General features: G+C 43.0%; 1 protein-coding gene across 5 annotated transcripts; it reads right to left on the reverse strand.

Moving 5' to 3' along the window:
- Positions 1-88: 88 nt before the first annotated feature.
- On the reverse strand, positions 89-27,477 carry uvssa (UV-stimulated scaffold protein A). 5 transcript variants are annotated; one of them, XM_036969773.2, is made up of 14 exons: positions 27,324-27,477; positions 23,706-23,831; positions 23,273-23,603; positions 23,038-23,158; positions 22,504-22,887; positions 21,941-22,050; positions 19,361-19,489; positions 9,560-9,665; positions 5,768-5,966; positions 5,484-5,615; positions 4,984-5,167; positions 4,685-4,796; positions 1,332-1,521; positions 89-971 (listed from the first exon to the last, which is right to left on the reverse strand). In XM_036969773.2, the coding sequence occupies exons 2-14, from the start codon at positions 23,813-23,815 to the stop codon at positions 878-880; spliced, it is 2,202 nt and encodes a 733-aa protein (XP_036825668.1). In that variant the 5' UTR covers positions 23,816-23,831; positions 27,324-27,477; the 3' UTR covers positions 89-877. The 5 variants fall into 5 exon arrangements, 3 of the variants coding, with proteins under 3 accessions (XP_036825668.1, XP_021439222.1, XP_021439224.1); XM_021583547.3 differs by lacking the exon at positions 27,324-27,477 and adding an exon at positions 24,043-24,278; XM_021583549.3 differs by lacking the exon at positions 27,324-27,477 and adding an exon at positions 24,047-24,247.
- Positions 27,478-27,719: the final 242 nt, after the last annotated feature.

Raw genomic sequence — 27,719 nt, forward strand, 5'->3', positions numbered from 1 at the left:
ATATTTGAGCAGCTGGCACAGTGGACTGAATGAGGTAAACTTTTATCCCAGGAATGTTAAATACATTTCAGTATTAAAGAACGACAGCTTATGTGCAAACAATTAGTTTAATGTGCTCCCAATGACTAGTAGACAGTACTGTTTCAATGCCTCCAAACCAGACCTGCCCAAACCAAAACAGCCAACAACCGGGCCTGAAGATATCCCTCCTTGCAATCAACATGTACTAATCCAACACAAGCACATTCACTATCATCATACTACTACACAACAGAGAAAACATATATATAAAAAAAAGGGAAGATATTTTTGTCAGGTGAATATTAAATTATTCATATTGATTCACAGGCTGTCTTTCTCTAACAGTCCAGAGAGGTCTGATGCAGGGCAGTTATTGGCAACCTATAGACGTTTCTATAAGCCCTTACAGTGCTTTCAAACTCAGACACAGAACTGTATGGGAGTCAAGAGCAACACTTGTTAAAAGCTGCCTGTCACAACAGTTAGGTTACCACTTCCACATAATAGCATTGATACATTAAGCAGTCAATGGTTGTGATAATTGTAAAAAGAGTTCTGCCATTGAAAATCCCAAGGGGGGACTACATTAAGTGTAAATAGCTAACTGGTGACAAAGATTGGCACTACATTTTCCCTTATGTTACACATAAATCAATAAATAACATTACTTGACAAATTATTTCCTAAAAACATTTTTTTTTTTTTTTTTACATAATAGAAAGCATAAATGTGACGCAATTCAACATGTTGTTACATGGACATGAGATGTGAATGTAGTAGAAGTCTCCATTTAGAAGTCATTTCTACCAGTACAGTACTTGAGGATTATAAATCCACTGGCCTCCTCAACTTCCTGTTAATTCAGTGCATAATTAAATTGGTTTGCAAACTTTGCGTGTTTCAATTTGTCCATTTTATTCATGACGTCTGTCACTCGCCTCATGGAGCTCCTGAAAAATAAAGTAGGAAAGGTTTAGAATTACCGGTGTTTAAAAATGGTTACATCCTATCACGAACACCAGTTATCCTACAGTAAGTGTTAAGGTGAGGTTTGAATAATCATTAATCCTCTCAAATACACATTGGGAATTTGAAACTATACAGTACACGGACAAGTAAATAGTTACACATTGGACGTTTAAGCCAAGTGCAACAAGGTTACAGTATATATATACACAGTATATTTATATTTAAATAATACATCTATTAAACACCCAACGTCTAGTGAGTGCAAGGTCATGTATCCATTGTGTTGGGGTAATATTCCTTTAAGTTAAACACAAGAGACAGCCACTTGTTGCAGTACTTACGGGTTGAAAACCTTCTTCTCTAGTCTGGAGCGTGAAGTGTTAACACCCTTCTTCAGATCACTGAGGTTGGGGAACTTCTTCTTCTTGCCCTTCCCCTTGCCTTTCTTGCCCTTCCCAAAGGTTTTGGAGGACCCCAGGTCCTCCCCAGTGGCAAGCTCTATGTCCCTCATCAGCTCAGGGTCCCGCCAGTCTAAACAATCAAATAAACTTAGATTACCAGACCTAAATATGGCGTGTAGTCTGTAGACATCCAATCACACACGGTAGACACTCAGATTCAGAGGGGTTGGATTAAATGCAGAAGACACATTTCAGTTGAATACATTCAGTTGTACAACTGACTAGGTATCCCCCTTTCCCCAATCACACACGGTAGACACTCCGACCTAAACATGGTGTGTATCTGCAGAGATCCAATCACACACGGTAGACACTCCGACCTAAACATGGTGTGTATCAGCAGACATCCAATCACACACGGTAGACCTAAACATGAACATCCATTTACTCCGAACACTTGGATGGACCAGAAGACGAGCATGTCCAAACATTCAAATACAGGACAAATTGAAAAGACAACCAAACACTGGATTATGGTTTTAAATAAAGGACAAAGTTAAAATGACTCTTACAGACAACACAGTGTTGAAGACCTGATGAGGCTGTAAGAGACCGAGTCAGAGACATACAGTGTGTGTTCCAAGGTCCTACAGGAGGATGTTGATGGTATGGAGGATTAATCATGGCTGTGATGGCCCGCTCCAAAGCTACGCCTGACCTTGATGGAATAGGTTAACTGCACCATCAACTCAGCCTCATAACGACAACAAACGAGAAAATAATTGAAAAAATGTTTGGTATTTTGGGTCCAGCGTTAGGGCTCTCCTCAATCACCCCTGAGAGCGACATGTGAGAGCCTGTAAAAAAGGGGCACCAATTTTAGTTACAAATTAATTTGGAGTGGGGGGTGTTCGTCTCCCCTGGGGTGGCAGGCAGGGTCGGGTGGGGATGGTGAAAGCCCCCTATTACATGAGCCCTGTGATCCCTCTGTGGTTAAGTCCTGCCTTTTGTGTGCTTTCATTCCTATCCCCAGGATGAGAGAAGGAGAGAGAGAGCCCTTATTAAGTTAAGCTGTCTGAAGCCCCTGCAGCAGGGGCCTTTTCTCTGTCAACAGCCTCGCGTCCACTCCAGCTGTGTCCGTCCACCCACCACAGACACTCCATACACACACCACACAGGCAGCTGGGAGCTTGGACTGACACTCCACACAGACAGAGCCTCGGAAGCCTGGACTGACACTCCACACAGACAGAGCCTCGGAAGCCTGGACTGACACGCCACACAGAGAGAGCCTCGGAAGCCTGGACTGACACTCCACACAGACAACTGGGAGCCTGGACTGACACTCCACACAGACAACTGGGAGCCTGGACTGACACTCCACACAGACAGCTGGGAGCCTGGACTGACACTCCACACAGACAGAGCCTCGGGAGCCTGGACTGACACTCCACACAGACAAAGCCTCGGAAGCCTGGACTGACACTCCACACCGACAGAGCCTCGGGAGCCTGGACTGACACTCCACACAGACAGAGCCTCGGGAGCCTGGACTGACACTCCACACAGACAGCTGGGAGCCTGGACTGACACTCCACACAGACAGAGCCTCGGGAGCAGTCCTGGCCTGTGCCTACGGACTCTGCTGTTATCCAAAAATAAACATACACTTGTTGAGACTGTGATTTTTGAACAATTTCTCTGATGTAAATGTAATTTCAGGGGAATAACCTAGGGGTTTTGGAGTGTGGAAAATAGCTGCTATAATAACTGTATTGAAATAACTCCTCAATACAAGCCTGGAGTATCATTAATCAAATATTCTGTCTAACTTTATTACTAAATTCAGTTTTAGCCATCTTGAGCCAAATAGCAAATTAACTAATTGTCATGAATATAATTGGGAACTCTAATTAAAACCTACTTATACCTTAATGTGCCAAAGACTGATCATGAACCGTAACTGTTTCTCTCAGACATTGAAGACATGCAATTTTAACAGCGTTAACTTGATCATCTATCACAGCCTGACCAAACCTATTTTGAGAGTATGGAATGGTTTGACAATGGAGTTAATATTTAGGATAGAATTGGCATCGAAAGATAAAAGTGCTGCAATGTCTACAAGCCAGGGTCTACCTCTCTTTCTGCCTGACAACAGTCAGAGACCCTGACATCGGTTAGTTCATACAGAATCCAAAATACAACCTATGAGTGTGTGGGGCCACACTAAGAAACTATTTGAGGGCGTTAAGAGTAAAAATCAATAGTGCCCTATGAGAGTGAGTGGAGTGACCAGGCAGGCAGAGAGGATTGATGGATCTCTGCAGGTCCTTATAGGGCTGGTGTGGGTGGCCTGGCGGGTGGCCTGGTGGGCCGGCATGCTGCTGTGCTGAGACACTGTGGCCATAGAGCCAGAGACACACTGTGTGGCAGCGTCTGGATGAGTCTACAGCACTGATGGAGTGGGGGATCAATAGTGTAGTTAGTTACAAAAGATGCTATTTCACAAGCCAGTGGCCAGCGGCCGCCCGAGTCAGCTGGCCCCGATACCTGTTTGTTAACAAGTGACTGCAGGCAGAGAAAGCACATCCGACGCCCCGCTGGCAGCAGCCAACACACCCTTAATTGGCTTTTAGTGCGGCCTCCAGGATAGAGAAAGAGAGAGCCCAGAGACAGAAACAGCAGTCCATTATCAGGGGTATTGATGATGACTGTGATTCCATCAGTTCATCTTTTCCTGAACTAAAAAGGCCCTCATCCCCGTGCTGTGGAAGAACCCCTGGCTCCCTGACTCTGGTGCCGTCTTGCTCCTGCCCTTTGTGTGATGGGATGGGAGTGATAAACAGTTCTGAGGGAGGCTGGGAGTGATGGATAGTTCTGAGGGAGACTGGGACTGATGGACATTTCTGAAGGAGGCTGGGACTGATGGACAGTTTTGAGGGAGCCTGGGAGTGATGGACAGTTTTGAGGGAGCCTGGGAGTGATGGACAGTTTTGAGGGAGCCTGGGACTGGGAGTGATGGAGAGTTCTGGGGGAGGAGTCAGAAGCAGGAAGTGTTTCCATTATCTCTCCTTCTTTACCACAGACTAGACCAGAGAGAGCTGCCACTGCACAGGGCAGATATTGGTAAGACCTTTATGAAAGGGAACCTATCAACGCCATCAGATTTCCTTTAGAATATTACTTCCATTACTGTGTCTGCTGTGAGCTAGATACTTATACAAAGGTTTTTTTCAGTTGTACTTTTTTGGAATTGAAGTGTCTAATAGGAGCCCTCTTATGTCCCTCACCAGGCTGGTCCTCTCTACGTTTCCATTCCTCTTTCTCCAGCCGCACAGCGTCCTCAGGGTTGGTGGGTTTTCCCAGCTCGTCTCGTGGGATGATCGGCCCATGGAAAGGACACTATGGGAATCAGACATTCCTGGCCTCATCAACAACGATCCTCTCTCTACATGTCACTTTCACTCTAATTCTGCCTAACTGCAAAGCCTCACTTACTGGTATCTAAACTTATTACCAGTAGAATATATACAAAAATAGAAATTACAATGACAGTTGTAATACTTTCACCAAAAACTTAAACGCTCACCTTGACTCGGTCCTGGCGTTCACAGAGGCCTCCGTTGGGCATGGGGGTTTTGCACCTGTGCTTGACGGGCTGGAAGCGGCCAGCGAACGTGATGTACCTGGACTTCATCTGGGCAGCCAGCTCCTTATTCTCCACCTCTTCCTCTACCTCGTTGGGAACCCAGAACTGGTGCTGGGAGCTATTCCTGGACACCAGGATAGAGGGAGGGGTGTGAAGAACTGTCCATGCTCTTTACTAATATCAATCTGTAGCAATGGTATAGCTATTAGCTGAGAATTTAATCAGAAGTATTATGGGAGAGTCTCTTTTCAGAACTCATAACACTGTTTATCTCTAATAACAGCTTTACAGTGACTCTGAACATACAATAGTGCTCTCTAGTGGCCATATCAAAACCAATGAAAACTTAGTGAAAAGTTCAGCTCTGTGCAGTAGTTAAATTTCAATGTATACTCAATAAAACATGCTAGTCATGGAGGAAGTTGGGAGGCTGTATGTACTTGATGATTTTGCCTGCAGTGGGTTGCTCCTCTCCCCAGTAGTAGAGGTCCAAACCGAAGGGGATGACTGGAGCTTTGTCCCTGTCCTCACTAGCCTGGTATGTGGGGTCCACATGACCTCCTGCTGCAGAGCTAGAGAGAGATGGAAAACAGTAGTCACAAGTCGTTGAGGCTGTGGTTCTTCTCTTTGGTCGAGACAGACATATTTCCAAAGTAGCCATCCCAAATCCCAATTCAGGTGGAATAAACATCCAGAGCTATGAAGTGAAGCAGGGAGGGGTCACCTGGTGCTAGGTGGCTGGGGTAGGAGGTGCTGCTTGAAGAGGCGGAGTGTGGCGGCTGCACAGGTGGGGTCCTGCTCCTCGTCAGTGGCTCTCTTCCTGGGTCTGGAGAGGGTGTGAGAGGCTCCTGTTGCAGGACACTTTACTGGAGGCTGCACCGGCTTCTTACAGGCCACAGAGGTGGAGGGGGACGGCTCTAAACCTGGAATGACCAACAGAGAAGTGTGTCCATACGTTACATATTACATCAAGAACTTCCAAATACTTTTCATATGTACGGATTTATCAAGCACATTCTACTGCTTTAGTGCTGTGTGCTCACTGCTCAGCTCAGATAGATTATTGTGGGACAGCTATTTATTTTCCTAGCCTCTTGGAAAACATTCGACTCTCCTCTTAAACACACTGGCCCTCCGCTGAATGTCTAAATCTCCATCTGGCCCTGAAGCCTGGAGATGTTGCCCACCCTGCTGTAGGTAATGTTAACCCAGTTATGAAGTGAAGGCCAGGGCAGGGAGAGGTGGAGGAGATGCTCTGCCGCTGTGCATTACCTCCTGGGTGGGCAGAGAGGGGCTGTAGAGGGGCTCTATGAGGGTCAGACTGAGCTTAAAGCTGGAAGAGAGATCACAGCTCTGCTCTAAGCCGCACCTGCCCCAGCCCGGGACAACTTAAACTTATTAAAACAAATAAATAAAACATGTTTAAAGAGCAGTTGTTACCTCGCAGAGGACAAAGTGGGAGTTACCTTACAGCTACGCATGTAAGCATCTAACCTCATCTTCATCTCCTCTCCTAGTAACAGACCAGATACATTAGAAAATCATTTGGAATTAATAAACATTATTAATGACACAAATGTATTTGTGAAAATAATACACATAAACAATTCCCCCCAACAAGAAAAAGGGGGAAAAGGACAATAAAAGAGAATGTAATGTTGGTCAGAGGCACAAGTCTTCTTCCTCATCAGAGCCCATTCCCTGCATGACGTAGGCCTATCCCTGGGTTAATCCAAGAGTCCTCCATCGCTCTGACTTACGGCATCGTTCTGTGCAAAGACCCCATCTGAGGAATTGTGAAATACTACCAAATCCTTTCTTTTTCTGTTCAAATTGACCAAAATGGTAGCTATTTGTCTGAAGCAATAAAGTTGCAGGTGTTAAAGAGATAAATCAATAATAGTACATAGAGAGGTCTAGCAGCAGGGAGACACGGCGCTGGGCTGCCAATGGTGGGTATATTGATTTTCCTGAGTTCAGCAGGCCTTGTAATTAAAATGTAAATTTGAGAAAGAGATAACGTCCTGACAGGACTGCTGGGATAAAGGGATAGATAAAAGAGCAGTGGAGAGAATGGAGAGAGAAATAAAGGGAAAGGCCAAGCTCGTTCCTCTCTCTTTGGATCAAAGCTTGGTTTCTACAGGAAAATAAGAGTTGACGCATTTGATAGATTGGTCTGATAAGTTAAAATAAAAAAACAGTGCATATTTACAAAAATGTTCTCTGTATTTTACTTTATTTAAATATTTTTTCTAAAAGAGTAGGCTACCTTTTATTTATTTGTATTTTTTATTGTTGATTGCACCAGAGCTACAGATATTATTATTTTTGTCCTAAAACTGAATCTTGTATTTTGACTTGGCTTCATGTGTACCAAATCCCTGAGGTATGTGAGAAAACATCTAAAGCAGCCAGGAGAAACATCTACAACGTGCCGTTAAAGTCCTCAAGCCAAAATCAATAGAGATCCAGTCAAAACACGGGTACTAAATACATCACATTTAGTACCACTAAAAACACTACTTTGCCAGATTCATTCTGGGACCAAATCATAATTATTTACCCCCAGGAGGACTGCTTCCAATTTAATGAGGAAATATCCCTTATGTAAGTCACAAAGAATCTTGTGAGTGTGTGTGTGTGTGTGTGTGAGAGAGAGTTCACCTCAGCCTGGCTGTGGTAGGAAGCATGCTCTCTCCCTCCCCACTCCCTGTGGTCTAACCCCCCTACAGAGACTAGGGAGCATTCTCTCTCCCTTCCCACTCCCTGTGGTCTAACCTCCCTACAGAGACTAGGGAGCATTCTCTCTCCCTTCCCACTCCCTGTGGTCTAACCTCCCTACGGAGACTAGGGAGCATTCTCTCTCCCTTCCCACTCCCTGTGGTCTACCCCCCCTACAGAGAGACTGAGGCTAGATGGATGTTGTAAATTACAGCACTGGGCTAATAGGAGCTCATTAACAGCATTGCATTGTTAATTTTCCATGGCTTCCACAGATCACTTCATAGATCACTCATCAAAGTAGCCTGCCCGGCCATGCTACAGACTTTGTAGGCTGGTTCCTATTCACTTTAAGAACATTAAATAAACCAATCAAGCCACTGGACAACACACAAGGAGGACGGTTTTAGGGCTAATCAGATAACAAATCTAATTTAAGTGACATGGTCAGTTTCGTTTGAAAATGTGATGACGAGGAATTAGGTGGAAAATGTAATGTGAACCTAAAACATGAATTTATTTTTATTAACTAGGCAAGTCAGTTATTATCAGTTTCTTATTTACAATGGTGACCTAGGAACAGTGGGTTAACTGCCTTGTTCAGGGCAGAATGACAGATTTTTACCTTGTCAGCTCGGGGATTCGATCTAGCAACCTTTCAGTTACTGGCCCAACGCTCCAACCACTAGGCTCCCTTAAGGCTGAATCTGAGCACACAATGTACATTGAAACAAGATGTCTTTGATCACATGTCCAGAAAGGATTCAATTTGAACTTCTTTAGCCAGCAGGTATAAAAGGAGAAATCTTCAGTTCAAACAACAACAAAGCGGTCAGCCCCACCTCTGTTTTGGTAAACAGCTGAGGGATGGAGCTGGAAAAACGTAACCACTCAAATTCATAGACAGAGCTTCGGATGCGAGGACTGACCATCCCATAGAACAAAATGACAGTTTTAACCATGTTTTGAGGCTATACAGTGCTTGCATTGCTTACAAAAAGACAACAAGTTTATATTTTGGGTTCTGATGGAGTATGATAATTGAACTAAGCATGAGGCATTTTTAAGTTATATTCTTCAAGAATCAATTGGTGTATATCACTAATTTGAAAGTAAAAAAATGGATGTAGTAATTGCAGATTGCCACTTTGTCAACTATTATGACAGTGTCAGTTGGACACAAGGCTGTTATAATCCACTTGCATTACAGACAACCTCTGATCTCTGTGCATGGCACGTTTTGCTACAGCCTTGCAACCATATATCAATATTGAGGCCATTAGCAATTACATAGACTGGGAAAATGAACTTCTGGCTATAGAACTGGAACAAACTGGTTTGCTGTCATTGATGGAAGACCTTTTATAGAACATTGGTCATAAATCATATAAGGGGATTTAGCACAGGTAAATTAGCAATTATGTTACTTACCATTGGTGAGCAGTTTGGATAATTGAGTACAATGCTGAAGTACTTTTGAACATCGGAAGTTAAAACCAGCCAGGAACGTGCCTGAGGCCTAACCTACGACCTTTACCAACACTGCACACGTTGGGCTTTAAACAATCACTCTACAAACAAACCAGCTTTTAGAGGCATTCTTTGGCACCTTCATCATGTTTATCTGAACCAATCCAATCAATAGTATGTGATGTGTGTGTGGTGATATCCTGAGGCGAGGGCGAGAGCTTACTGGGATTACTCTTCATTATGCTCTTCTCAGATGCTGTTTGTATGGCTGTGACCCTGTTGTGTATGCACCTGCCCCTGGTCCTCTGCAGCTGAGCAAACTCACCGTACTCCTCCCGTAGATGGTCTGGAATGTGGGGTTCAAAACCCTCCTTCTCCGGAACCTCCTCAAAGTCATCATCGTCGTCATCGCTGCCCTCCGGCGCTTTCATCTAGTGGATGGGAAGAGGGTATCTTTGTAAGTACAGGGTCAGCTCAACATGGTTGACTGACTATGGAAAGGACCACTTCACCATTTGGGCTCCCGAGTGGCACAGAGGTCTAAGGCACTGCATCTAGTGCGTCACTACAGACACCCTGGTTCGAATCCAGGCTGTATCACAACCGGCCGTGATTGGGAGTCCAATAGGGCGGCATAAAATTGGCCCAGCATCGCCCAGGTTTGGCCGGTGTAGGCTGTCATTGTAAATAAGAATATGTTCTTAACTGACTTGCCTAGTTAAATAAAGGTTAAAAATAAAATAAACTACTAAATGGTAATGCATTAGCAATGTAGCTAGTTAGACATTTTATTATAAGCTAACAATACATGAGAAAGACTATCCTTACTTGCCTAACATAAAACTAGGCCTCTTCCTAGGACCACAATAATCAAACAGCACCGTCCGTATTCTCCATGCCCCTGCATCACTAGAAATAAACCGAGACACTCTTCTCTCCCAGTCTTCCTCAAGTCCCCCGTCTTCCTCAAGTCCCCTACCCCCTCTCCTCCCTGCTGTCTCTGTGTTTGTTTGCAGACAGGTTACAGAGGAATTAGGACCTCATCAGCAGTTCCCCGGTTGCTGATTATCACTCAAATGGTATCCCCCACGGCCCTCAGGGTGTTCACAAGATTTACAGCGCCCCGAACGGCTAACTCGGCAGTAACGTGGGACGTCTTCACATTTTAATTCAAAGCCTTAATGGAATTTCCACTTGACCACATCCAATTTTTTTCCGCTTCCTTTTGACGTAGTGGTTTATTTGACCACTGTGCCATCTAATTGTCAGTGCGTATAACAGCACTTGTTTAGTTAATTTTGTCATTGAGGTTAAGGGAGACAGAGAGGGAGATTTACATAAGAGTTTCTCCAGGAGGCAACTTAGTTATTTTTCACCAGTAACTGTAATTGATACAATATGATTGACTAAGGTAGTGTTTTTCGAACAGACAACTTAAAAGTTTACAAATGATCTGAAAAGACAACATGTATTAGTTGTAAAGGTATCTAAAGGCTGTTGTTAACCTTTAGATACATTTGCTCAACTACCCCCCCTTCCCCAGTTTGCACATAAGCACCTCTCTGTTCTGGCCAATCCACTCACCTAATACCCAAATCTTAGCCTATCCTTTATTCCTGAAAGAAGAGGAAATAAAACTGTTGGAAGCAATAGGCTGTCCAACAGATGGAGCGATAAGTGTACTGTGGCCCTGATTCACAGGTGTGGGAGAGGTGTCTGTGTGCGGAGCTGATAAGGAACCCGAGACAGGCTAGTCAGAGAGAGTCCGGGTCACCAAGCGATATGGAGGGCTCTCACCTCTGAGCCAGCCAGCTGTATTTCCTCAACACAATCGCTTTCGGGAGATCTACTCAACAAGAGCTGAGAGGACTAGGTGGTAACCACCGGCCTAGGTATTAGGCTTCCAGCCATAATCACTACCAAATAAACCCCCCCAAGTCTGATTACTCAGGCTGTGCACTTGACTATTTATTACGTCCCACTTCTCAGACAACAGAGCATGAGTTGGATAAAACTAAACTGATGCTGGCCTCCGTGTCCATAGCCCCTGTCTACCTGCCTGTCTGTTAGAAGATGCTGCTGAGAACAAAGAAGGTGGTGTGCATGGTTCAGGACAGGAGGGGAGGTGATGGTCTCCTCCTCTCCTCTGCCTGGAGCCTCTACCTGCACATGCTCATCTATCACCCAGCCTGTACGTTTTGCTATCACTCTAACACTAATCAAAAGAGAAAACTGTCACCGGCGCTGACCTGTGGAACCTCCCAATTACGCTCTTCAGGAATGACAGGGGCACTTAACTCCCCAGGAGAGTAAATGACCACCATCAATCATGGCGGAATAACAATGAGCTGCCTTGGCCGCAAATTATTTTTGGGGTATAGAATCCGAGCAGGGGAATTTATGAAAAGTGAAAAGCAACCCAAGGCTTTTTTCTCTCCTCCTCCTCCCCTCTCTAAGGGAGGCTGTTCTGTTCTGCTCTGCCTGGGGGATGAAGCGAAGCCAGCATCGCCGCTAAACAGAATTTATGCCTTTTAATTTACTCAAAAAGGTAGTTAACCATTCCCTGCGCTACAACGCATAACAGAATGCCATTTAAATATAGGGGTCATTTTCATAAAATATTACCCATAATTCTCATGTCCTTGGTTTGTCTAGGGCACGCCACGTATGAGCCACTGTTTCATGCACGCCTTTCCATTTATTCAGCTTAATTGCTTTCATGATTACCTTTATGTCAAGTAGTACAGGTAGATCAAAGCTTGCTTTTTATTTCTCTTATTGCCCCTCATTTTATTTTTCATTACCGCATGTGAGCGGTGTTGAATATGGCAGATTAGGGTCTAAACTGTCTTTGGATGAGGTCTAAATTACTCCCTGTTATCGCTTTCAACAGGGAGACGAGCCACAGTGGCACAGTAATGTACATGTTGCTCAGAGAGCAGCCACAGTAATGTACCTGCTGCTCAGAGAGGAGCCAAAGTAATGTACCTGCTGCTCAGAGAGGAGCCAAAGTAATGTACCTGCTGCTCAGAGAGGAGCCACAGTAATGTACCTGGTGCTCAGAGAGCAGCCACAGTAATGTACCTGCTGCTCAGAGAGGAGCCACAGTAATGTACCTGCTGCTCAGAGAGGAGCCACAGTAATGTGCCTGCTGCTCAGAGAGGAGCCACAGTAATGTACCTGCTGCTCAGAGAGGAGCCACAGTAATGTGCCTGCTGCTCAGAGAGCAGCCACAGTAATGTACCTGCTGCTCAGAGAGGAGCCAAAGTAATGTACCTGCTGCTCAGAGAGGAGCCAAAGTAATGTACCTGCTGCTCAGAGAGGAGCCACAGTAATGTACCTGGTGCTCAGAGAGCAGCCACAGTAATGTACCTGCTGCTCAGAGAGGAGCCACAGTAATGTACCTGCTGCTCAGAGAGGAGCCACAGTAATGTGCCTGCTGCTCAGAGAGGAGCCACAGTAATGTACCTGCTGCTCAGAGAGGAGCCACAGTAATGTACCTGCTGCTCAGAGAGGAGCCACAGTAATGTACCTGCTGCTCAGAGAGGAGCCACAGTAATGTACCTGCTGCTCAGAGAGGAGCCACAGTAATGTGCCTGCTGCTCAGAGAGGAGCCACAGTAATGTGCATGCTGCTCAGAGAGCAGCCACAGTAATGTACCTGCTGCTCAGAGAGGAGCCACAGTAATGTACCTGCTGCTCAGAGAGCAGCCACAGTAATGTACCTGCTGCTCAGAGAGGAGCCACAGTAATGTGCATGCTGCTCAGAGAGGAGCCACAGTAATGTGCATGCTGCTCAGAGAGGAGCCACAGTAATGTGCATGCTGCTCAGAGAGGAGCCACAGTAATGTACCTGCTGCTCAGAGAGCAGCCACAGTAATGTACCTGCTGCTCAGAGAGGAGCCACAGTAATGTACCTGCTGCTCAGAGAGGAGCCACAGTAATGTACATGCTGCTCAGAGAGGCCAACTAGATGGTGGTGAATAAGTGGCTTATCCTTCGCCCTGCACTTAATACAACAGACACCTGCGCTTATGAGACACAAAGACCAATTTAATTGTCCCACAATATTACAACCATATCAGATTAAATAGTAATTAACTCATAATTACTGATATTCAAGAGAGAGAGAAAGAAAGAAAGCAAAAGAGCAGTATGATACTTGACGAAATGAAGGATATTTTTCTCTATTTCATAGAATGTGATAATGGTTTCTAATATAATAATGGTTTCTAATATAATAATGGTTTTGGTAACACTTTAGTTTGTGTTGCGTTGTGGATTGCACTCTCTCTCCCTTTCCCTGTTTGGGGGGCAGAATCCGCTAAGTTAGAATAGAGTTGTTAAAGCGATCATTTCTATGGTAAACAGTAGGTTGGGGGATTTGGCTATCTCGTACCTTACCATTGTGGTAACACTTGACACTCAGTGTCATGACACGTTATAACACGGTCATAACCATGTCATAATATGCCATAACAGCTAACAACTTGTCATAATATATTCATGACACATATTGAAACCTGTTGACATATATTGCGTTATTTTATGGCTGGTTATGACACCTACGGAAGAGTGTAAAAACCAGAGTGAGTGTAAAAGAGTGTAAAAACCATGACAGTGTCATGAAGTGTATTATCTTAGTTATTTAAAATATGACAAAGGATTTAAGAAACACACTTTCAAACAAAAGGAAACTTCATGACAAGAAAAAAACTAATTTGAATAAATGTGGGTTTGACACTTATGTAGGTGTCATAACCAGCCATAATATGCAATATATGTCACAAAAGGTGTAAATATATGGGTCATGACCGTGGTAATACCATATTATTACAGGTTATGACAAGTTATGTCAGCTGTTATGACATGGTTATGACCGTGTTATAATGTGTCATGACACTGAGTGTCAAGTGTTACCACAATGGTAAGGTACGAGATAGCCAAATCCCCCATCTTAATGTTTACCATAGAAATGGTCGCTTCAACAACTCTATTCTAATTTAGCGGATTCCACCCTCAAACTCAGGGAAAAGGAGACAAAGTGCAATCCACAACGCAACACAAACGTTCTACATTACTCCAGGCCCAGGTACAGTCTTTTATTCCCAGTAGCTAGCAATTGTGGAAAAGGAGATTGCTATTTTGTTTATACCAGTTGTCTTCTTTAATCCAAAGCAGTTATTTCTCCGTTGATAGATTAAAACCCCATGGAATAATATTACCAGCCCACTAGAAATTCCTGGTCGACAGACATTCTTTTAGTTTTAATTCTGCAGTGATAAAATCAGGACTGCAATCTTGAGATGACAGCGTTGTAACTCTTATAAAGGGGTGTGCATGGGGAGGAGAAACATTTTGCTGACACAAGCCTATCTAAAACATGGGCTCTATCCCTTATCCCCACCTTAGCATTTAAAAACAGACATTTTTCCTATCCTGTACAACGTATAAAGAAAATCACATTTTCTCTCTCTTACAAAATACTCCAGGACAGTTCCAAGATATTTTATTTTAAGTTAACTATACGGATATCTTCCCCATGAATGGTCTACATAGCAAATACAGCAGCTTTAGGCTACAACTGCGGTGTTATTTGTTACTTATTTATTCCTTTGTATTTCAGAGACAATAATTGTATGTCATTCAATCAAGAAAATGTGTGTTCTTTTTACATTAAAAAAATATATATAATTATACACATTTCCCTAATTAGGCTAATTAAAATTCTGCAAAGGTGTCCATGATACATTTTAGAGACAGAAGCAGGCGCATTAAATAAGAATATGATCCATTCCTTCCCAGTTCTACTTGGCGTGCCATTCCTTCCCAGTGCTACTTGGCGTGTCATTCCTTCCCAGTGCTACTTGGGGTGCCATTCCTTCCCAGTGCTACTTGGCGTGGCATTCCTTCCCAGTGCTACTTGGGGTGCCATTCCTTCCCAGTACTACTTGGCGTGTCATTCCTTCCCAGTGCTACTTGGCGTGCCATTGCTTCCCAGTGCTATTTGCCGTGTCATTCCTTCCCAGTGCTACTTGGCTTTGAAACATCCAGGGTGAACTATGGATTGGCCATGTCCAAACCTCTGTCCCTTCCCCCAGTGAAAGGTGTAGGTGAGGTTCTGGTTATATATCCACCACTTACTGGGAAAAACACCCTTCAGGGGGCTAAAGTGCTCCCTGTGCCCTCCAATATATTTTCTATGGTCTAATTAATTGTGTAAGCAATCTCAATGACTTTGTGCCCTGGGAAGCGCCCGCTCCAGTGTACTCCTTAAGTCTGTTATCCTTTAAAAAAAATATCTTAGGAGGCAACGTCAGACAACTCAACTCAACTTCATTTGTCTTTTGGCAAGTTTGATGGCTATGCATTTAAAAACCCATTCAATCTTATAAACCAAAAATGTTATGTACTCAGCTGTGATGGTCCTTCGTTCATCTGCTATTTATATGCTAATATCCACTCTCACTGGAAGGTAATTATTACAGCAAACCAATAACTCAGGTGTATGGGCTGCTGGAGCAAGGCGGCTGGGCCAGGGGAATGCCCGGCCAGGGGAATGGAATTAAGCGCTGCGAGTCGGTCGGTCGGAGGACACACTCAAGACTGCTGGAGGTGAAAAACTCTTTAAGTTGTCCTCCATTGTCTCTGCAGACAATGTAATGCCCCTCACTGCCAGGCTGTCCCTTGTGGCTGTAAGACAGCATTCAGTCTCAGAAACACACAAGTCCACAGACAGACACCATCTCCTCAGCATACAGGAGTATATTACATTATGCATTACTGTGGAGGGAGAATGTGTTCTGTGAAGATTGTAAAGGCTTTAATGCAAGAATCATTTAAATGCATTTACTTTCTTTACATAAGAAAATGTAGCCTAACGCAAAATGTGCTTTGGTCGTGGAAAGCATTTCCAGTCACATAGTGATTGATGTTAATGAGTATTTCCACCATGCATATATAGCCTAGCTACTATTCGATTGGTTCTGTGGTCAAGAGCCATGTCCAAATACTGTGTGGTACTTTGTAGAAGCATTTGATAAAAAGAGTTTCTGTCATAAAGTAATGAAGTGAGAAAAGGCCTATTGGGTAAATAAGATTCAACGGGAGGGACAGGATCTGACATGAAGACAAACAGAAGGGGGACTGAGGGATGCTTTGGGAGGTGGAGATAGGTACCAGCCAATAGTAATGGTCCATATTCCAGACCTACTACCGGACTGGGTGTCTGGGGGATACACTAATGAGGGCCCCTTAGGGGCCTCCCCTGGGACCTCATCCTGGAGGGGACCGCCAGGTCACCTGACAGATGAAGTTATATATGTCTACATCCTCCAAACGACACTGTCAGCTTCCCCAATGTCTTTATCCTGAACGTCTGGAACAGGCAGAGTGGGCCAACCAGCGACGTGACACGGGCGCAATCATAGGATGATGAGACTATTACTTAGCCCATCTGATGAATATATTTGAACTATGTCTAGATAAATGCATGCTGAAAGTGGTTCACATTAAATAGGCCCAGTCTCTGAACATCATAAAGATAATGACATTCGGGGATATAACAACAGTTATCCTGCTTACTGATCTCAAATGAGTGATCATGTGCTTGACTGAACCCTGTACAGATCAGTGGTCAGTGTGGATCAGAAGTGCAGAGGGTGAAGACAGACTAGGCCTGCCAAGCCTCTACGTTAGCTCCCAGACAGAGTGTGGAGTGGTGCTAACATTAATACCAGTCAGTCTGTAGATATTGTACACATGGCCTGATCAGGTGAGGATGAAGCACAGAACAGGCAGGGGGAAAGACTCTCTCTGTTTATCTCCAGTTTCCCAATGTGAAAAACAGAGAGACATCAATTACTGCTCTTCCTCCTGGTCCTGATAAGATGCCTTATCTGGGTAAACAACGCAATATTCATCCCATGCTGCATGTTCAATGTGTGGGGAGGGGGTTGAAAAGGTGCCTGCTTTACAAATACTCCCTTCTTTACCATAAACCTCAGTGACCAATAATTAAAGGTGCTTAAATGAGATCCAGCCAGCTGCAGAGTGCTGGTGTCAGACACATCCACCTCTTCCATTTATCAAATGGGTGCCACTGCCAGCAGACAGAGAGAGAGAGAGGTGTTCTGACTGCTATAGAAAGAGGGATACTGCTGGAGGAAGAGGTATACTGCAGTACAGCAGGCACTCAGTCTGGATGTGGGTTAAGGTTTGGCCCTTTTATTTACAATAGGACTAGGACGGAGAAGTGGGTCCTACATGGAGTATGGATTGCTCAATCAAATATCAAATTGATGTCAAGAGTACATTTGAATGAAAACAGTTTTCATGGATACGTTTAAAGCAAGCATACTTTGCTTTCTGTTGTACTCACTGAAGCCCGATAGAGAATTAACGCAACATAGAATTAAAACGTAACATAAATGATCCAAATCCATGATTGGATCTCATAAATGTTTCTGTGCATGTTATGCAACTGTGAGGAGGTACAATGTAGTGTAGTCCTGCAGGCTGAAGGCATACAAATATACTAACTACAAGGCTGTTAAGGGTTAAGTTGTTTTGGTAATTACTTTGTTCCTTGACTTCACGTCTATGTTTTTATGTCAGTAGAGTGAGAAGCAGCTAAACTACCATCTTTACCTTTTTGGATTTCTCAATTTTACTCCCAATCAGCACGGGTTTATTGAGTCGAAAAAGCAATCACATCCTTGTCAGAGTCCCGATAAAGCGAATACAGTAATGAAATGCTTTTAAGGGTAAAATGGAAAAACTAATTATGATAAAGGACTTTAAGTTGTTGCTTTATCACACGGCATTGGAAATGTTGTCTGACAGTGATAAACCTTTACAGGTAGCAGTATGGCGCTCTGTCACTGTCACTTCCCCGCGTTCCCTCAAACGCAACGCTCTCTTGCTCTCCCTGCCCAGTTAAAAAGGGACATCAGGTGTCATAATGATGAGTCTCATAACTGCTAGGTATGCGTAGTATTCCAGAGAGGGGGAGAAATGGTTCTGTCTATTAATACCTGAAGCCCTGCCTCTCCATTCTCTCTCGCTGTGCTAATCTCAGCCTGATGCGTTCCATTTCAACACTGCTATCATACCTCGCACAAATGTCCAACTATTCATTTTTTAAATACAACTACTGTGGTTCTTCCATTTCCAGGCCCTGAAACAATTTAAAATAAAAGACATTACAGAAGTGCTGAACATGGAATTAGATTTGAGGGACTTTTGCCTTCAGGTATTAATGGTATTGAGGCCATGGACAACATGTCAATGATGCCGCTCACTTTTTCCAATGAGAAAATCAATAACAATAACATGTGGGATTTCACAGTTTTCAGAGAAGATCTGAACATAAATATGTAAAAGTGAAGAGGATAAATATGTCTGTATTAAAAACACAGCAATTGATGCATACTGCATTAGTGCAATCTATTTACTTGTATTTAAAAAAGGATTTTACCTATGGATAATACAGACCACACACAGATATCTGCACACTGACGTTTGTTAAATGATCCTCACTACCGTACTGATAGTTGTCAACCCCTCGAGCCAGGCCGTTAACCCACTGTTCCCCGGGAGCCGAGACGTGGATGGCGATTAAGCCACCTCTCTGTTTCAGAGGGGTTGGGTTAAATGCAGAAGACACATTTCAGTTGAAGGCATTCAGTTGAACAACTGACTAGGTATTCCTCTTTCCCTACTCATATGGGGCGGCAGGTAGTCTAGTGGTTAGAGCGTTGCAAGATCGAATCCCCGAGCTGACAGGGTCATTTTTTTTGTAATTCTGCCCCTGAACAAAGCAGTTAACTCACTGTTCCTAGGCTGTCATTGAAAATAGGAATTTGTTCTTTACTGACTTGCCTAGTTAAATAAAATAAAAGTATGGCAAGCGGTAAACCTCTTCCTCTCCGTGGGTAATAAGTTGTGAAATAGTGCCCTCTGCTGGTAAAAATATATACTTGCAACCAGGCTGAGAAGTCACATGAACAACTGGACAATAAAAAGGAGGAATGCATGCAGAGAAAAATATGATCTGGATTTCTTGCAAATTATTATATTTCTCGACACCTGCCCTTCTTGCTAAATAATGTTTTCATTGTACTCACCACTCTGCGATGCCTGGCCTTGTAGTCAATGTGCAGGTCTTCATGTTTCTGCAGAGCTCTCTCCAGCGACGACTTCAAGTCTATGGCACGTCTGAGGAGCGGTTCTGGCACACCCGCCTTGGTGAAAACCTTGGGAGATAGTAATCAACATTTTGCAACATGTACACAGGTCCTAAATAGTATCAACATTATTATCAAGCTGTCCTGCAACATGTACACAGGTCCTAAATAGTATCAACATTATTATCAAGCTGTCCTGCAACATGTACACAGGTCCTAAATAGTATCAACATTATTATCAAGCTGTCCTGCAACATGTACACAGGTCCTAAATAGTATCAACATTATTATCAAGCTGTCCTGCAACATGTACACAGGTCCTAAATAGTATCAACATTATTATCAAGCTGTCCTGGAACATGTACACAGGTCCTAAAGGACCATTATTTTGGTTTATCCATGTTTGATGATTGAGAGCACCTTGGCTGGCTGCATCACTGCTTGGTACGGCAACTTCAAGGCTAATGCAAGGCGCTACAGAGGGTGGCGAGTTCGGCCCAGTACATCACAGAGGCAGAGCTCCCTGCCATCCAGGACCTCTATACCAGGTGGTGTCAGAGGAAGGGTCAAAAAGTTGTTAAAGACTCCAACAACCCAAGTCATAGACTGTTCTCTCTGCTACCGCACAGCAAGTGGTACCAGTGCACCAAGTCTGGAACCAACAGGAACCACACACTCACACTGATACCCCAACACACACGTGCACACATGCATACTGATGCCACACACACACACTTACATACATAGGCTAATGCTTCTGTCATTTATTTTTCCTGTTGCCTAGTCATTTTACCCCTATCTATATGTACATATCTACCTCAATTACCTCGTACCCCTGCACATCGACTAGATACTGGTACTCCCTGTAGATAGCCATGTTGCTCCCTAGTACTCCCTGTATATAGCCATGTTACTACCTAGTACTCCTTGTATATAGCCATGTTACTACCTAGTACTCCTTGTATATAGCCATGTTACTACCTAGTACTCCTTGTATATAGCCATGTTACTACCTAGTACTCCCTGTATATAGCCATGTTACTACCTAGTACTAGTTGTATATAGCCATGTTACTACCTGGTACTCCTTGTATATAGCCATGTTACTACCTGGTACTCCTTGTATATAGCCATGTTACTACCTGGTACTCCTTGTAGATAGCCATGTTACTACCTGGTACTCCCTGTATATAGCCATGTTAGTACCTGGTACTCCTTGTATATAGCCATGTTACTACCTGGTACTCCTTGTATATAGCCATGTTACTACCTGGTACTCCTTGTATATAGCCATGTTACTACCTGGTACTCCTTGTATATAGCCATGTTAGTATCTGGTACTCCTTGTATATAGCCATGTTACTACCTGGTACTCCTTGTATATAGCCATGTTACTACCTGGTACTCCCTGTATATAGCCATGTTAGTACCTGGTACTCCTTGTATATAGCCATGTTACTACCTGGTACTCCTTGTATATAGCCATGTTAGTACCTGGTACTCCTTGTATATAGCCATGTTAGTACCTGGTACTCCTTGTATATAGCCATGTTACTACCTGGTACTCCTTGTATATAGCCATGTTACTACCTGGTACTCCTTGTATATAGCCATGTTACTACCTGGTACTCCTTGTATATAGCCATGTTACTACCTGGTACTCCTTGTATATAGCCATGTTACTACCTGGTACTCCTTGTATATAGCCATGTTAGTATCTGGTACTCCTTGTATATAGCCATGTTACTACCTGGTACTCCTTGTATATAGCCATGTTACTACCTGGTACTCCCTGTATATAGCCATGTTAGTACCTGGTACTCCTTGTATATAGCCATGTTACTACCTGGTACTCCTTGTATATAGCCATGTTACTACCTGGTACTCCTTGTATATAGCCATGTTAGTACCTGGTACTCCTTGTATATAGCCATGTTACTACCTGGTACTCCTTGTATATAGCCATGTTACTACCTGGTACTCCTTGTATATAGCCATGTTAGTTTTACTCTGTATTGTTATTCACTGGGTATTTATTCCTCGTGTGACTGATTATTTTTTTAGCCCCTTTTTTACCCAATTTCGTGATATCCAATTGGTAGTTATAGTCTTGTCCCATCGCTGCAACTCCCGTACGGACAAAGGTCGAGAACCATGCATCCTCCGAAACACGACCCTGCCAATCCGCAATGTTTCTTGACACACTGCTCATTTAACCGGAAGCCAGCTGCACCAATGTGTCGGAGGAAACACCGTACACCTGGCAACTGTGTCAGCGTGCATGCGCCCGGCCCGCCACAAGGAGCCGCTAGACCGCGATAGGACAAGGATATGCGCCACCTTATGGGTCTCCCAGTCGAGGCCGGCTGAGAAACTGCCTGGGATCGAACCCGGATTCTTAAGTAAGCATTTCACTGTTAGTCTACACCTGTTGTTTACTAAGCATGTGACAAATACAATTTGATTTGAATGATGGGCACAGGCAACTGTTTTTGAAAATCAGTTGAATTTGAAGCCCTACCTGAACCCAGTACTGGACGACAGGCAGGTGTTTAGTGCTGAGCAATTTGTGCAGGTCCTTCATGGTGTTCACCACTGCTTCATTTTCCTCTGTCTCCTTTAGCTTTAAATCTGTGGGGATTGAGGAAAACTACTGAAAGGTTACATTCCTTCCCTGTCTGGCACATTTAAAAAAAAACAGCACTTCTTATTCAGCGTGGTCTTTTGGAAGTGTTGATTATAACTCATTCGAGAATTATGTTAAAGGTTACGTGGGTTCCTATAGGTCTAACTGTCCTGTGTGAGTGACTACTCACCTGTGGAAAGGTTAAAGGTTACGTGGGTTCCTATAGGTCTAACTGTCCTGTGTGAGTGACTACTCACCTGTGGAAAGGTTAAAGGTTACGTGGGTTCCTATAGGTCTAACTGTCCTGTGTGAGTGACTACTCACCTGTGGAGAGGTTAAAGGTTACGTGGGTTCCTATAGGTCTAACTGTCCTGTGTGAGTGACTACTCACCTGTGGAGAGGTTAAAGGTTACGTGGGTTCCTATAGATGTAACTGTCCTGTGTGAGTGACTACTCACCTGTGGAGAGGTTCAGGTCCAGGCTGTATTTGTGAGATATGAGTCCTGTGTTGCGTATGAATGCATCTTCTACCAGAACATCCTCTATATCGCTGTCTTCATCACTAGGATCCTCTTCCTCCTTCTCCTCATTGGTTTTCGTTGCTGTACTTGTCTCTGTATTCTTGGGTTCCCTCTGGAGCTCCAGGTCTTTACTACAACAGGGCTGTTCGTCTAGGTCACTGGAGGTGCTAGCCTTCTCATTAGGCACAGAAGAGACAGAAACGGTTGAATTATTGGCTGGAGTTGAGGTATCTAGGTCACTGAGGTCAAACTCTGCAGGCAGAAGCAACTTTATGCAGTTGTTTATCTCTGTAAGACACTCTTCAATCTCTTCTGAGGCATCTGAGAAGAAGCAAAAACAACACATAGAAAAGTTGTACATTAACTACACTCAATGCATGAAAACCCTGAACCTGGTGTATAAAGGAAGTGATACAATATAATTATTATAATGATAATAAAAACAATAGTAATAATATGTACGGTGTGCACCTTCCATTTCCTTGGTGGCCTTTTCAACTTTGTCTTTATAAATCCTCTCCAGTCTTTTCTGTCTCTCCTCCTCTCGTTTCCTCTCAGCTAGTGTTCTGGCCTGAACATCATGAAAGTCCACCTGAAAGGAACACAAACAAACAAGATTATTGCAAAACAGCACTTCATTTACTTGTTTTACTTGTTTTACTTGTGACCTTTAAAATGATATAATACAGGTAATCATCCTTCTTACCTTTTTAACCTGCTTGAGAAAGTGGTAGCCCAAGGCCAGTTTCTTATAGGCTTCTCCATAAGTGGCCTGCCATTCTTGCACAGTTTTGATGGCAATGGTCTTCAGCTTTCGGGCCACCTCTTTGGGTGGTGGCAGAGGCTCATCTGAGTCCGTCTCCACTGTCAGGTCCAGAAACTCCTGGAAGTTGTCTACCAGCAGGACCCTGAAGTGGTGTGAGCGGGTGAAGAGTTCACTGACCATCTGGAAGGCTGACAGGCGGATCTCGGCATGCTCCTGGGCCAGCTGCGTCATGGTCAGGTGGTAGAAGTGCTCAATGTAGTCGTTGGAAACTCTGTTAGAGGAGCAGTTGTGTTTGACAGAATTAAAATTTTACTCATTTTTATGTAAAGCTGAAGCAGAATAAGTAAATTAGCTATAAGAAAGAACGTCCTACTTGCATATCTTTTTCACTTCCTTCAGTTTATTTGGATTTAGTTGTGGTTCCCCAGATGTGGTCAACTCTTCCACGAGCTCTGACAACTTATCTCGCTGTGCGTGGTCCATCCTTTTACCTGAAGTGCTGGGAAATAAACCACGAATAGTAACGGTTGTATGCAAATTAGCACAAATGTAAAAAGCAATGTAGCTAACAAAGTCAACGGTGACACCCCTGGGTATACTTGAATTAAAGTGGTAGCTAATGGCATTTAAAGAGACTAGATAAAACAAACTAGCTATATGCTAGCTGGCAAATACGTAGACAAAGACTACTTCACGAGCGAGACACATACTAACTCCAGTACAGTACGTCCACATAGATTTCCTTTCAAACTATTTTATGACGAATTCACGACAGTCGTATTTAATCATAATTCATAATTGTGAACTTATGAAAGACATTGCTGGCTGCTACAGTATCTGGTCTCCGAGCTACTGTAGCAAGGTCTGTAGCAAAGACGGCTAGCTAGCTCCTCCTGAATGCCTGTCATGCTGAGCATGCGTCGCCCAGCCCTAGCCAATCAGCTGCTTCAAACAAAACACAGTGACTTCCGGTCAGGAATTTTCTGCGCCTTCAGTAGGACACAATATCCCGAGAGGATCCCTATGATAGATGCTTCAGGTTGTTTTAGCGTTCATAGCAATGGTTATCAACTGTACTGCAGGAATGGAACGTAATGGAACGTGGAGCAAAAACATTGTTATCAGATTAGATGCTTTTGAAAAACTAGATCATTACTTCGAGGATTACTTTTAAATTCAGAGAGGATGTTTGCGAAAAACAATCTATGAAACTTCTTTGTTTTCTCAATGCCATTCAAAACAGCATTGAAAAGGGGCGCAAATGTAAGTTTGTTCCACCTGGGGCGCAAATGTAAGTTTGTTCCACCTGAGCTAGTCTAACCACAAGTCATTGACCACTATGATGACACACCAAATGTATTTGATGGATCGCGGGAAAAGAGCAGCAATAGGCTTTTGTAGGCTACAGTCCGAGCTAAGTCTTCCAATGTCGCGACTTCTGTCGGCTTCCAAAGACGATCAAATTTGAATAAACGCTTGGAGGTCAGGATGACAGCAGTGGTGTAGCCTTCGGCGATACGGATATCACAAATGATTAGTGGTGGGAAAAGTACTCAATTGTCATTCTTGAGTAAAAGTAAAGATACCTTAATAGAAAATGACTCAAGTAAAAGTGCACCCAGTAAAATACTACTTTTGTAAAAGTCTAAAAGTATTTGGTTTTAAATGTACTTAAGTATCAAAAGTAAAAGTATAAATAATTTAAACTTCCTTATATTAAACAAGCCAGATGGCACAATTTTCTTGTTTTTATTTTATTTACGGATAGCCAGGGGCACATTCCAACATAATTTACAAACAAAGCATTTGTGTTTAGTGAGTTCGCCAGATCAGAGGCAGTAGGGATGACCAGGGATGTTCTCTTGATAAGTGTGTGAATTGGACCATTTTCCTGTCAAAATGTAACGAGTACTTTTGGATGTCAGGGAAAATGTATGCAGTGTTTTCTTTAGGAATGTAGTGAAGTAAAAGTTTCCAAAAATGTAAATAGTAAAGTACAGATATCCTCCTAAACTACTTTTTTTTTTTTTATTTTATTTTTTTTTTACCTTTATTTAACCAGGCAAGTCAGTTAAGAACAAATTCTTATTTTCAATGACGGCCTGGGAACAGTGGGTTAACTGCCTGTTCAGGGGCAGAACGACAGATTTGTACCTTGTCAGCTCGGGGGTTTGAACTCGCAACCTTCCGGTTACTAGTCCAACGCTCTAACCACTAGGCTACCCTACTACTTAAGTAGTACTTTAAATTATTTTTAAGTACATTACACCACTGCTTATTATTGATATCTACTTAGCGAATTTATACGAATCACACTGCTGCTCTCTCATTTAGCAATTTGCGCCTTACAGATTGTGGTTGTTGTGGATGGCTGTTCACAAATTTAAATGTGTATTTGAACCCAACAATGGTTAATTTCAAGAAGTGTAAGCTGCCTATCAATCATTGTTTAAAAAAAAAAAAGCCCTCTTCATCAGCTGAATAGTGTGGACCCAAGCCTATTGAATAAATGTGGGGCTTTTTTGCTCAATCTAATTGATGCTGATAAAAAGAAATCCATTGGCCTAATGGACACATGCTCAAACTTGCACACTTTTGATTTACTTAAAGGGGCAATCTGTAGTTGCTACATCCATATTTGGACGTATACAATATATTAATATATATATATATCCATTGATTCTTGAAGAATGTAACTTATAAATGCCTCATGAGTTGAGTTCAACTGTCACACTTCCAGAACCCAAAATATAAGCATGCACACTATACAGTGTAACAAACACTGTATAGCCTCATAACATGGTTAAAATGATCATGCTGATATCATGGATGGTCAGTCCTTGCATCCATAGCTCTGTCTATTAATCTGAGTGGTTACATTTCTCCAGGCCCATCAGCTTTTTACCAAAACAGACGCGGGTTGGTGTTTTGTTATTATTATACCTGTGGATTTGCCTTTTAAACAGCTGCATATTTTTCAAGGTATCAAAGTGTCGCCAACTAAAAGGTAAACAATAGCAAATGTAGCATATGGCATTCATTTTACACATGTAAATAGCACTTTTCAGTAGTGCTCAAAACATGCCATTCAATGAGCGCAGCATTGATTTTTCAACTTGAATCAATGAGCCCAATCAGTCGTCCATGACAACAAAATCATAAACAACAGAGTAGGGCTGGCTAATAAGTCCATAGTTTTGGGGTCATGCTCAGGTAAAACAATTTGGCTAATCTATACTTCCATATTCTCAAATCCTATTCTTGAAGATCATCTTATAACTTTTATTGGAATGACTGGAGTTCTGACTTCAGAAGTTACAGGGTGTGTTGAGTGGTGGTGTCCGTTTGCCTGGTGTAGGACCATAACGGGTTAATATTAGTGGAATAGGGTGGAGGATTTTTAATAAGGGTAGGTAGGGTAAGTTTCTTCCTCATTTTGTGTCACAAAGTATAATGGATTTATACACCAGTCCAGTTGGTGGCGGTAAAATGCAACATATTGGATGCCATCTGCCACAAAATATCATTGAAGAAAAGGACACACCCAAATACAGTACGTATGAACACAGATTGAACAATGAGACAGATATTTGACCGGAAGTATAAATGTGAAGCATCGGCTTCTACCACATGTGGTAGTAAGTTTTGTTGACTTTACCCTTTGCAAAAGTTTAGGAGTACAAAGGCGAATTGCACACGCGCCCTGGACAAAGGAGGCGTTCCCTAACGGAAATAGGCATATATAGGCTAAAACGCGCCAATAGGATCTCGCTAACTCGTGCTTGGCTCTGGCAACCTTGCTTGTTCTGTTCTATGACTAATTTGTTCCCAATGGTTTAGTTATACAAATTATTTGGTATGAAGATAGGCAGAAACTGTTTTTCCAAAATATATCGTTGGCTTCCTTCGATATACTTGATTTGACGAAAATGAAAACGTGTCAGTTTGTCACTTTCACGTGGTTGGAGTAATACAATGTTCAACTACTCACGACTTTGGCTCGAATCTAGGTTTTGCTTCAGATTGAGAGAAAATTGACAAATAAGGAAGAATGTTCCACTTTCTCTCATTGACTTCTCAAACCCCAAACTCTGGCTTGGTGTGTTTAGCAAGCGTTCACGGATGTCTCGCGATATTGCTCCTCTGGGTTTAGAAGCTCTGTAACACGTTTTGGAACGTTCCTATCTGAACGTTCCAAAACGAGAAATGTATTATGTAGAGCAAACATGCCTCTATAAGAGAAATCCTGTAAACTCTAATTATGGCATTACTATCTGCAACGTTCGAGAACGTTTTGGCAACTTAATGTGTTCATTCCATAGTCTATTACTTTCAATGGTTCAACCCGTTGACATTACGTTTCCATGTCAACCCAATTGTCATAAAT

This window comes from Oncorhynchus mykiss, chromosome 25 (assembly GCF_057628025.1).
Source record: "Oncorhynchus mykiss isolate SJ-2025 chromosome 25, ASM5762802v1, whole genome shotgun sequence".
In the NCBI taxonomy this organism is placed as follows: domain Eukaryota; kingdom Metazoa; phylum Chordata; class Actinopteri; order Salmoniformes; family Salmonidae; genus Oncorhynchus; species Oncorhynchus mykiss.

Excerpts from the sequence above, each read along its gene's own strand:
- uvssa (XM_036969773.2), bottom strand. The coding sequence starts at position 23,815 with ATGGACCACGCACAGCGAGATAAGTTGTCAGAGCTCGTGGAAGAGTTG. Across the intron at positions 23,159-23,272 it reads TTCTCAAGCAGGTTAAAAAG|GTGGACTTTCATGATGTTCA; the intron begins GTAAGAAGGATG and ends TGTTCCTTTCAG. Across the intron at positions 5,168-5,483 it reads ACTGCAGGCAAAATCATCAA|GAATAGCTCCCAGCACCAGT; the intron begins GTACATACAGCC and ends CCTGGTGTCCAG.